The sequence below is a fragment of the Oncorhynchus masou genome, chromosome 29 (assembly GCF_036934945.1).
Source record: "Oncorhynchus masou masou isolate Uvic2021 chromosome 29, UVic_Omas_1.1, whole genome shotgun sequence".
Classification (NCBI taxonomy): Eukaryota; Metazoa; Chordata; class Actinopteri; order Salmoniformes; family Salmonidae; genus Oncorhynchus; species Oncorhynchus masou.
Window position 1 is genome coordinate 88628585 of NC_088240.1, and position 12150 is coordinate 88640734.

Consider the following 12150-nt stretch of genomic DNA (forward strand, 5'->3'; position numbering starts at 1 on the left):
CATTCTCAAAGTGTTGTGGAAAATAAGAATGAGGCCCTAATCTTACTCAGATAATTCATAGAGAAAACAAGAAGGTTTAGGACAAAAGCAGATGAGGGGGAAAGAATGCATTAATATGGTCATGTGGGGAAAAGAGAAGATTTCTGTGGTCAGGTGGGGAAAAGAGAGCATTAATGTGGTCAGGTGGGGAAAAGAGAGCATTAATATGGTCATGTGGGGAAAAGAGAACATTTCTGTGGTCAGGTGGGGAAAAGAGAGCATTAATGTGGTCAGGTGGGGAAAAGAGAACATTTCTGTGGTCAGGTGGGGAAAAGAGAGCATTAATATGGTCAGGTGAGGAAAAGAGAACATTTCTGTGGTCAGGTGGGGAAAAGAGAGCATTAATGTGGTCAGGTGGGGAAAAGAGAGCATTAATATGGTCAGGTGGGGAAAAGAGAGCATTTCTGTGGTGAGGTGGAGAAAATAGAGCATTAATGTGGTCAGGTGGGGAACAGAGAGCATTTCTGTGGTGAGGTGGAGAAAATAGAGCATTTCTGTGGTCAGGTGGGGAAAAGAGAACATTAATGTGGTCAGGTGGGGAAAAGAGAGCATTAATATAGTCAGGTGGGGAACAGAGAGCATTAATGTGGTCAGGTGGGGAAAAGAGAGCATTAATATGGTCAGGTGGGGAAAAGAGAGCATTTCTGTGGTGAGGTGGAGAAAATAGAGCATTAATGTGGTCAGGTGGGGAAAAGAAATTAATGAGGTGGGGAAAAGAGAGCATTAATATGGTCAGGTGGGGAAAAGAGAGCATTTCTGTGGTGAGTTGGAGAAAATAGAGCATTAATGTGGTCAGGTGGGGAAAAGAGAGCATTTCTGTGGTCAGGTGGAGAAAATAGAGCATTTCTGTGGTCAGGTGGGGAAAAGAGAGCATTAATGTGGTCAGGTGGGGAAAAGAGAGCATTAATGTGGTCAGGTGGGGAAAAGAGAGCATTAATGTGGTCAGGTGGGGAAAAGAGAACATTTCTGTGGTCAGGTGGGGAAAAGAGAGCATTAATATGGTCAGGTGAGGAAAAGAGAACATTTCTGTGGTCAGGTGGGGAAAAGAGAGCATTAATGTGGTCAGGTGGGGAAAAGAGAGCATTAATATGGTCAGGTGGGGAAAAGAGAGCATTTCTGTGGTGAGGTGGAGAAAATAGACCATTAATGTGGTCAGGTGGGGAACAGAGAGCATTAATGTGGTCAGGTGGGGAAAAGAGAGCATTAATGTGGTCAGGTGGGGAAAAGAGAGCATTAATGTTGTCACTCAGGTCAGATTAAATACCATATACTATTTGTTTTACCTTTTATTTGGTGCTGAACCAGGCATATAGGCTATGTCATTGTGTTATTTTTGTACCAAGAGAATGTGCCAGGAATGGCCACTGGGACTTAGTAGTAATATTGGGACAGATGCTCAGACAGCACAGCTGTTTAAATGAAATGTCCCTAAAGCTGCTTGAACTGTGCTTAGTGCTCACTGCTTTACCCAGAGACAGGGCTTTCAAATGCATTCATCTTTGAGGGCTTTCAAATGCATTCATCTTTGAGGGCTTTCAAATCCATACCTCTTTGAGGGCTTTCAAATCCATACCTCTTTGAGGGCTTTCAAATGTATACATATGTTAGGGCTTTCAAATGCATACATCTTTGAGGGCTTTCAAATGCATACATCTTTGAGGGCTTTCAAATGCATACATCTTTGAGGGCTTTCAAATGCATACATCTTTGAGGAGTGCATCTGACTGTCATACATTTTTCATCATATTAATTGTGAATGAAAAAAGTTTAACATTTTATTTTAGATGAATACACTAGCCTTATTACGAAGGTTATTAAAATATACGAGGGTAGCGGAATCCAGGATAGTTTGAAGTCAAAAAGTATTGTCTCCTTGACATGCAGATTCGTGCAAGTGTGTTATACCCCGTATACACAGCGGGATTAAAACTGAAGATCCCACAACAGAGAGAGAAATCACGCTGGCACAAGGCCCAGTTGAACAAAGAGTTCTTTGACAACACATTCCAAACCTGTTATGCACTCCACTGCATAAACCTGATGGCACGGTGGTCAGGTAAATATTATCCCAGCATTGACAAGAAAAGCTACCTGCTCCAATGCTCCCATCCAGCAACATTAGGTTACCATCTATTTTATTTACGCCGCAAGTAGAGCGTATATCATCTAGTATCGCTCAAGGTTTGGTTTCTATTGGAGTGAGCACCTGACCTAGTCCACAGGGGTATCCCCACCCACCCTCAGCTGCCTGCGACCAGCAGAGACGTGCTTCGTCATTGCAAGACGCGTCACTGGAATACTCGGATCAATATGCTGTAACTTCTGAAGGCGTCGGGAAACACTTGAATTATGATGGCGGAATAATACCAGGAAGAAAACAGGAAGAAACGTCTCACCTCTCAGGTAAATAAAAACGAGAGTGCCATGTTAGGGAAACATCGAAAGTCTAATATAATCTAATATGGAAGGCAAAAATCGGTTTCTTTTTTTGCGCAGCCGTTAATTCAGTTCGCTTGAAGTTCAAATTGCGCCGTGTTTGTGGGAATGGGGGGGTGAGACTATGTCAAACACCAAAGGGATATTGCAGTTTATTTTCTAAATGTAAGTAAGGAAATAAAAAATATAGGGACATTAAACGTATAAATGATCGAATGCTATTCCCATCCAAAGAATGGTGGACTGCTGTTCTGGGATTTTTATTCGTTGTTTGGACTGATCTTGTTTGACATCTGGCCCATAGACCCGTACAGAGACAACAAGAATGTTAGTAAATGGTGTCCAAACGTGTCATTGGTGGACTACAATTTGGATGGTGTCTGACTACTCAGCCGTTTAGTCAAAATATTTCGCTTTTCTTGACAAACAGCGTTGCAATTGATCCAAATATAGCTCTAGACGTTGTGTTATTTCAATAATAACGATTACATTTATCAGACTTGCCTCCCTTTGAGATCCGAATTTTGCTTTACTAGCCTATTTCTCCATTGATGTTGAACAGGTGTTTCTGAGCCTACCACAGAAAGCCTTTGCGCTTGGCCTTGTCAAGACAGTCCACTTGCTTATATTTGGAATACCTCCGTTTAATACAATAATACCTGTTATTATTGTTTTTTCATATTTTGCTAATTTGTATTAGGCTATTTGACTAAAATATAAATGTATATATATATAATATAGGCCTCTTTGGTGTGTCTGTATTTTTTTTTTACCCTACCCAGAGTCCAGTACCCACAGAGCAGAGGAGCCATAGACTATTTCTTGACAGTTTTACAATTTAATTAAACATTTAAAGCTGAAATGTCTTGAGTCAATAACTATTCAACCCCTTTGTTATGGTAAGCCTAAAAATGTGCTTAGCGTGGATTTTAGCTTACACTAATAGTGTTTAACATGATTTCGAATGACTCATCTCTCTACCCCACACATACAATTATCTGTAAGGTCCCTCAGTCGAGCAGTGAATTTCAAACACAAATTCAACCACAAAGACCGGGAGGTTTTCCAATGCTTTGCAAAGAAGGGCACCTATTGGTGGATGGGTAAAAAAAATAAAACTGACATGAATGTCTGTTTGAACATGGTCAATTTATTAATTTCACTTTGGATGTTGTATCAAAACACAGAGTCACTACAAAGATACAGGCATCCTTCCTAACTCAGTTGCCAGAGAGGAAGGAAACTGCTCAGGGATTTCACCATGAGGCCAATGGTGACGTTAAAACAGTTTAATGGCTATGATGAGGAAACTGAGGATGGATCTATAACATTGTAGTTACTCCACCATTCTAACCTAATTGACAGAGTGTAAAGAAAGAAGCATGTACAGAATAAGAATATTCCAAAACATGCATCCTGTTTGCAACAAGGCACTAAAGTAGTACTGCAAAAAAATGTGGCAAAGCAATTCACTTTTCTCTCCTGAATACAAAGTGTTATGTTTGTGGCAAATCCAATACAACACATAACTGAGTGTCACTCCATATTTTCAAGCATAGTGGTGGCTTCATCATGTTATGGGTATGCTTGTAATCGTTAAAGACTGTGTGTAGTTTTTCAGGATAAAAGAATGAACTAAATGGAGGAAATTCCTAGAGGAGAGATTAATACACCTTTCAGCAGGACAATAACCTAAAACACAAGGCCAAATTTACACAAGTGGCTTAAGAAGGCAGTGAATGTTCCTGAGTGGCTGAGTTACAGTTTTGACTTAAATCTGCTTGAAAACCTATGGAAAGACCTGGAAATGGTTGTCTAGCAATGATCAACAACCAATTTGACCGAGCTTGAAGAATTTTGAAAATAATAATGGGCAAATGTTGCACAATCCAGGTGTGGAAAGCTCTTAGAGACTTATCCAGAAAGACTGTAATTGTTTGTTGTAATGATTGTTGTCATCATTACCAAAGGTGATTTGAACATGTATTGACTCAGGGGGCAAATACTTATCAAATCAAGATATATTAGTGTTTTATTTTTCATTAATTTGTTACAAATGTCAGAATTTGTCTTCCACTTTGACATTACAGAGTATTTTGTTTAGATCGTCAACAAAAAAAAGACAATTAAATACATTTTAAGGTCGTCATTGTAAAATAAGATTTTGTTCTTAACTGACTTGCCTAGTTAAATAGAGGTTAAAAAGAAGAATCCCACTTTGTAACACAACAAAATGTGAAAGTCCAGGGGTGTGAATACATTCTGAAGGCACGGACGTTACACAGAGAAAAGCTGACCAATACAACTATGCAATGCAAGATGGCCAGTTTTGTAATATTATATGTATTTCATACATAAAATTGTGAACATTTGTGAAATAGAATTCATTGGGAAGGAATATGCCGTATATGTCACTAATTGCACCTTATTACCTATATAGTTACTACTTTTGACCAGGGCCCATAGCTCTGGTAGTGCACAGGGAATAGGTAGCTATAATATATATTTCAACCCTTCCTGATCTATTTTACTGATGCTATTCCTTTCTCTCACTCGTCTGGAGTGGATCCCTGTACCTCGTCCTGTCTGGGATGTCTCCTGTGTTTCCATGCTGATGTTTGGTGAGTATCCAATTCTATTTTCAGTGCTGCTAAAAGCTGCTATTTCGAATAATTGGAGTAGGCTGTTTCATGTGTTTATTTAACATCATGTGCTAAATGTTTTACTTGTAGGCAGACAGGAACATGACTGAAGGGCCTGTATTTTGGTCTATGGGAGTCAGAAATACAATATCCCCTTGTTTGAATATTTGAGCTCTAATACATTTACATTTAAGTCATTTAGCAGACGCTCTTATCCAGAGCGACTTACAAATTGGTGAATTCACCTTCTGACATCCAGTGGAACAGCCACTTTACAATAGTGCATCTAAATCATTAAGGGGGGGGGGGAGAAGGATTACTTATCCTATCCTAGGTATTCCTAATCCCACCAAGCATAGAGCTACATATGTAGGATCTTAATTTGAGCCAGTTTGCTACAACTGATCTGATGTGTGAGTATGTCTTCTGGCATGCCTGTGCTTTGGTGCTGCTCACCCAGGCTGAAGTAGGGAGTGGTGGCATCACATCTGGCTGAGACCTTCTGGCGTCTTTATCTCTCCCAAACACTTGCCGTCCCAACATGCATTGCGGCATCGTGGCGTAATGGAAAAAGTGTTCCCTTCTATGGGTTTCCCCTATGACTCTCAACTGGTGCTCTTAGCACACAACGTGCCAGAATTTTGGTCTTTATCTAATGTGGATTTCATCTAAATAACTGTGTGTTCTAGAGTAGTAATAACTATCACATATAACTGACCAGAACATAACATGCAATGGAGCATTTCTGCTGAAGAAGGCCAACACCACTTTCAAAGACAACCCTGTCAGGAATACTCTTAGGGGAATCTTTCTGTATGTGGTTGAGCCAAGAACTGTCATTGTCTCTTTAGCCACCAGGTGGAAGCACAAACTCAGGGATGATTCTACTGGCACAGATACAGGAGGATGAAAACTGAATACAGCAAGAACATGAATATATATAAACACAAAGGCTGTGGTGCACATAGCTTCATAATGCCTATAAAGTGGATTAAGCTGTTTCATAATAGATGGAGCAATGCCTTGACACAGGCCCGTGTCTTTGACTGTTGTTGAATCTGAGAGCGTGCATCATCACCAAGGTTTTAGAAACCCTCTGATCTCAGTGATGCAGACAGGGCAGACGTTTTCATTGGCGTGGCTATTTTCAGTCATCTCACTTGTCTGTATTAAATGTTTAGCTCTGTAAGAAAACCTCGGGTGCGTTCAGTGGGTGTGAACCGGGAGAAAACTTACTGAAACAGAGCAGATACTACCTGAGCTTGTTCAATAACCATTTATTTTATTCCCCCCCCCCTTCAAATGTTTTTCTCTCATTGGTTCCTACTGAACATGATGACCCTAATGTTGTGCAACTAGACTAGCACGTCTCCCTGAAGCATCCAAACTGGGCATGAGCAACACAGCTACTGCTCCTGTAGTATGCTATCTACTGGGAGAATACTGCAGAAACATGGAACATTCCTGCTTCATTAATACTTGATACCATAATGGTGCACTATAAATATTAATGTGCGGTTAGCCTACCATCCATCCATCCATGCCCTTAGTGCTTTCTAGAGCTTAGATCTCCAACCACAAACTAAGTCTCCTTAAGCATGCTACAGACAGTACTATATGTGCCGACTGGCATTATTTTATGAATACCAGATGTTCACAGCCGCAAATATTGTTTTACGTATTATAGATATATTGTGTGATGCAAAACAAGGTGCTAGATGTCTCTAACCATGATGCAGTAGCTAACAGGACAGAGGAAGGAAGGCAACGGGAGGGGAGAGGGAGGGGTATAGGGGCCGTTATGTAATCCGTGATGGAGCCAAAGAGAGGGATGAAGACGAGAGATATAAACACACTCCATGTGCCCAACTAAAGGTGTGTGTGTGTGTGTGTGTGTGTGTGTGTGTGTGTGTGTGTGTGTGTGTGTGTGTGTGTGTGTGTGTGTGTGTGTGTGTGTGTGTGTGTGTGTGTGTGTGTGTGTGTGGTGATTTTCTTAGAGTGAGAGGTTTTGTGTCTTGGCTGTCTGTGTCTGTCAGAGTCTCTGGGGAGGGTGCATCTGTGAGTGGTGCCCTCCCCTCTCCTCATCTCTCTGGGGTCCAGCCCAGCACCTGCTCCCTGCATTAGGGAGAGGGGAAGGGAGGGGTTTCTAGGCAACTGGAGGGTGGAGGGAGGGGTGTGTGTAGTAAAACACACCTATCTGTCTGTCTACATTCCTTCTGCCCTTGTCATGTTGTGACCATGTCCAGTAATTCTTTTGGATTATGTTACAGTACGACATCAGAGTAAAAAATAACAATATTCTTGTATACTGTATCCGTATATACACCAGAGGCTTGTTAATGCCATTTCAACATTCCCCCTTGTTTCCAGCTCTGCACTTGAGGTCAGTAACAACGTTATAATGATAGATACAGAAACTGATTTGCCCCATATTTGGTCAGTCTCAATACTGTAAAAACAGGAACAGACTTGTAGTATTTCCAGATGCCACATGGCCCAGTTTGACAGTCGTCTGTGATCTCATGCCACAGGAAGTTGGTCTGGAGAGACAAAGGTGACAGTGGATAACCCTGTACCCTAACCCTGTACCCTAACCCTGTACCCTAACCATGTACCCTAACCATGTACCCTAACCCTGTACCCTAACCCTGTACCCTAACCCTGTACCCTAACCCTGTACCCTAACCCTGTACCCTAGCAATGTACCCTAACCATGTACCGTGATCATGTACCCTGACCATGTACCATGTACCCTAACCATGTACCATAGTCATGTACCCTAACCATGTACCCTAACCATGTACCCTAACCCTGTACCCTAACCACCCTAACCCTGTACCCTAACCATGTACCCTAACCATGTACCCTAATCATGTACCCTAACCATGTACCCTGACCATGTACCCTAACCCTGTATCCTGTACCCTAACCATGTACCCTAACCCGAATCCATGGCTGCATCACTTCTGGCCGTGAACCATTGTACCATAGGAGTCCCAATGTACCCTAGCAAGGTACCCTAACCATATACCATGATCATGTACCCTGACCATGTACCATGTACCCTAACCATGTACCATAGTCATGTACCCGGTACCCTGACCCGGTACCCTGACCATGTACCCGGTACCCTGACCATGTACCCCGACCATGTACCCGGTATCCTGACCATGTACCCTAACCCTGTATCCTGTACCCTAACTCGAATCCAGGCTGCATCACTTTGTTCTTAACTGACTTGCCTAGTTAAATAAAATTTGTTCTTAACTGTTAAAATAAAGGTTAAATAATATATATATATAAAAAACAAAAACCTGTACCCTGTACTCTTTCCCTCTATGGGTTGTTTAGAGAATATTGAACCCGACTGTCTACCCCCTCCCTCTCCCCCTGCCTCCACAACCCCAGCCTCTCCATGAGCCGTATGGCACTAATGGGGTCAGACAGATGGGTGGGGACCATGTCATCCCCAATAAAGAGAGTCTGTGTGTGTGTGTAGCAGGGGGCACTACACAAAATGAGCAGTGCTGGCCCATTACACTTGAAAATGGGGAGACACTTCTGAGGATTGGTTGCAGGCAGATCCTATGTGTCTCTGTCTCACACAGCATGGTAGCCAATAGCAGAGGGAGTTCTAGGGGGTGACTCCCTCACACAGCATGGTAGCCAATAGCAGAGGGAGTTCTAGGGGGTGACTCCCTCACACAGCATGGTAGCCAATAGCAGAGGGAGTTCTAGGGGGTGACTCCCTCACACAGCATGGTTGCCTACAGCAGAGGGAGTTCTAGGGGGCGACTCCCTCACTCAGCATGGTAGCCAATAGCAGAGGGAGTTCTAGGTGGTGACTCTCACACAGCATGGTTGCCTACAGCAGAGGGAGTTCTAGGTGGTGACTCCCTCACACAGCATGGTAGCCAATAGCAGAGGGTTCTAGTTCTCACACAGCATGGTTGCCTACAGCAGAGGGAGTTCTAGGGGGCGACTCCCTCACTCAGCATGGTAGCAGAGGGAGTTCAATAGCATGGTAGGCAGAGGGAGTTCTAGGTGGTGACTCTCACACAGCATGGTTGCCTACAGCAGAGGGAGTTCTAGGTGGTGACTCTCACACAGCATGGTAGCCTACAGCAGAAAGAAAAGTGCTGGGGCGCTGCCTGAAAAGGGCTTGGATGGAGGGTTGTGTAGTGTAGACCAGTTCTCCTGATGCTTCTCTATCTGCCTCCCTCCTGTTCTTGGGCTGCTTGCTGTGTCTAACCCAGGCCGGCTCATTCATTGGCCAGCCCTGCCTAGTGGGAGGATGGTGGATACATGTGCTGCTGTGGATTCATTTGATAGTGTAATTGATTTACTGCATATTAAAATGAGGTGATTCATTGAGAAGTGAGAGGCTGGGAGGATAATGCTGGTGAATTATCGCTATAGGCCTTTTATTTAACTAGGCAAGTCAGTTTAAAACAAATTCTTATTTACAGTTATTTAGTTTCACGTTTCAAAGTTTATTTGTCACGTGCACAGGATACAGCAGGTGTAAAACAGTAAACGCTCATTTACGAGCTCTTTCCCAACAATGCAGTAATAAAATAATATAGATAAGAAAAACCCGAGAAATAGAATAGGTTATTGTTTCGGCGCTTCATCCTGTCATAGGTGTTGGACCAAACTCTCAGGATCATTTCTGAGAATTTTGTGATTAATTATGAAGCACTCAATTCAAACATCGTTATCGAAATGGACCATATGATTCAACATCTCCCCCAATTCCCATAGGTGAATCTAGAATTTAGCAGTGTTCAATTGGTGCATACGGTGAACAAAGTCCGATACTTCAGTATGGTGACTCCTCCCCTTTACTAGCGCGGATAAGCATCTTCAACACAACAAAGCATGCGTCCGGTTTCTGCAACGTTATAACTTCGTTATTGTAACTTCACTGGATGTACGGAATATTCGCTTGCGTTGGATTTAACTAATTATAGTTCTTCATTGATGGTATTTCTATTTTAGGTAAGCGCACTTTTGAATGTATTTCTGGCGGCTGATGGGATTTAGAGTTGGTGTTTATTTGTTTTCTACATTCGGCGCCATTTTCATACTAAGATGATTTAAATGCCTGCGCGATAAGCATCGCGGTGTAGCTGACGCGCACACGGGAGATAGTGTTAAAAAAAATCACACCTTAAATAAATCAATGTTTTGTAAAAGTTGAAAGACATCTGCGTTTGGGCTACCTCCAAATTCCAATATCTTCAGTTAAAAACAAGTGAATGAATGGTCATGATGATTAGAATAGGCACGCCAGGGTATTTCATTTGCCTGGCCGCTCACTGCTCCAGGGTCTTTTATCCATATCGTGTGGCATTTATTTGTGGCCCAATGAATGTGAAATAAATAACTCGACCTAATTCAACATTTTTCTTACAATAATTGAATACAATTTCCTAACATTTTTAGATGGCTATTTGTAGTGCAGTGTTTTTGGATTAAAATCAGGACAATGAGGACATGCATTTATTCAAATATTACAATGTTACAAACACTTCTGGTTCCTTTTCTTCTTTTGACTTTTCTTTAGCAAGATGGAGTGATCTACTACTGTATGTTAACTGTGCTCAATAGTCATTCATCCCATTGGCCATCACTAGCCTACTATCAATCTCTTGATGAGAAGTTAAATGGCTTTTGTGTGTGCAGATTTTCAACACAAAAACATGGGCAGGAAAAGGTCCTATGTCGAGCTCAGAAGCAGTCCGGGCCATGCCGACTATCATCACACCTTACCATTGCACTTGACATAACTTTGTGGGGGGGGAAATCAGACTGAAGACTTTGAAACTTTACTCCATTTTCCCTGTGGTTGTAAAATATTGAGCCTGGCCTTGTTGCTAAAATGACAAGAACATTGGTTTATTCTGTGTCTAGGAAAGTGTCCCACAACCTTAGTGTCTTTTGTTGTGTATCTGCTGCTGCTGCCTGTAACACACTGAAGGGGAACTCATCCAGTAAACCCATCCTCCATTGATACTGCTTGGATATATATGTGTATATATATAGCAAGATAATCTGTTATGAAGGGATGAAAACATGATGCGGGAGGGGCAAGAGAACACTGAGAGAGACACCTGAACGAGAGGGAGATCTGAGAGAGAGCAAGTGTGTGTGTGTGTGAGAGAGAGAACGTTTTAGTGTATTAGTGAGAGTGGACTGGTGAAGAAGAGTTAGGAAGGAGAAAGAGTGATGTTGCATTAGTTTAGTAAATTACTACTGTGTGTTTTTTTGTGCCAAGTAGGGTTGGGCACTAGATTTTCATGTCGTCATACCTTCCTTCTGTCGTCCTGGGATTTATGGTATTACTGGTTTTGTACACAAGGGGACGCCAAAACAAACCTATTGGGCGTCTATTACTAGAATGCTAACAAAATTAGCACTAGTAAAAGCTAATTTATATGGAGGCTGCTAGCTAAATATGCTAAAATGCAGAAATGAGAATAAACAAATTGCAAAGACAGGCAATCCAGCTCATAAAGTTATACATATATAGGTAGGAACTAGCGAATGGCATTTTTTGGTGAGTTTGTACATTTCCAAGTGATTGTGAACGAGAGACATTGTGCAAATGAACAAAGTTTTGACACATGCTTCTCTGAAGAAAGAACAGCACAGGCTCTGGAGCAGCATGTGTAGGCTACATGCTGTGTCTGTGTGGAGTCTGGAGTCGCTAGGGCAATGGCATGCCTGCTCAGAGAATAGGGGGTAGGAGGAGACGGGCTGAGAACAGAGAGGAGGAAAAAACGCAAGTAAATAACTCATTCAAAGGGATTTGACTTTTTCATTGTAAGCTCATTTACTTGTGTGGCTGCCAGCCAGATAGCGTTGCACTTCTGTTGTCATCTGATGAAAATGAAGCTATTTTCTGCTGAATGTGTTGCACCAATGGAAAATTATAGTTGCACGTCCCTGATCACTCTATTGAAGCAAAAAAAGACTTGACTTTCAATATAAAACACAACCCCTGTCAACACACAGCTGGACTCACCTG

General features: G+C 42.1%; 1 protein-coding gene across 16 annotated transcripts in view; it reads left to right on the forward strand.

Moving 5' to 3' along the window:
* The first annotated feature begins 2211 nt into the window (after nt 1–2211).
* LOC135520929 (titin-like) overlaps nt 2212–12150 on the forward strand; it is a 56711-nt gene continuing 46772 nt past the window's right edge. For 5 of the 16 annotated variants that reach the window (XM_064946788.1, XM_064946796.1, XM_064946793.1 and 2 more), the window contains exons 1-2: nt 2212–2442; nt 5039–5096. In XM_064946788.1, coding sequence (XP_064802860.1) covers nt 5084–5096 — 13 coding nt within the window. In that variant the 5' untranslated portion in view covers nt 2212–2442; nt 5039–5083. Of the gene's footprint in view, nt 2443–5038; nt 5097–5122; nt 5154–9970; nt 10119–12150 lie in introns of those variants that run through there. The other 11 variants (XM_064946799.1, XM_064946801.1, XM_064946803.1 and 8 more) reach the window with 7 other exon arrangements.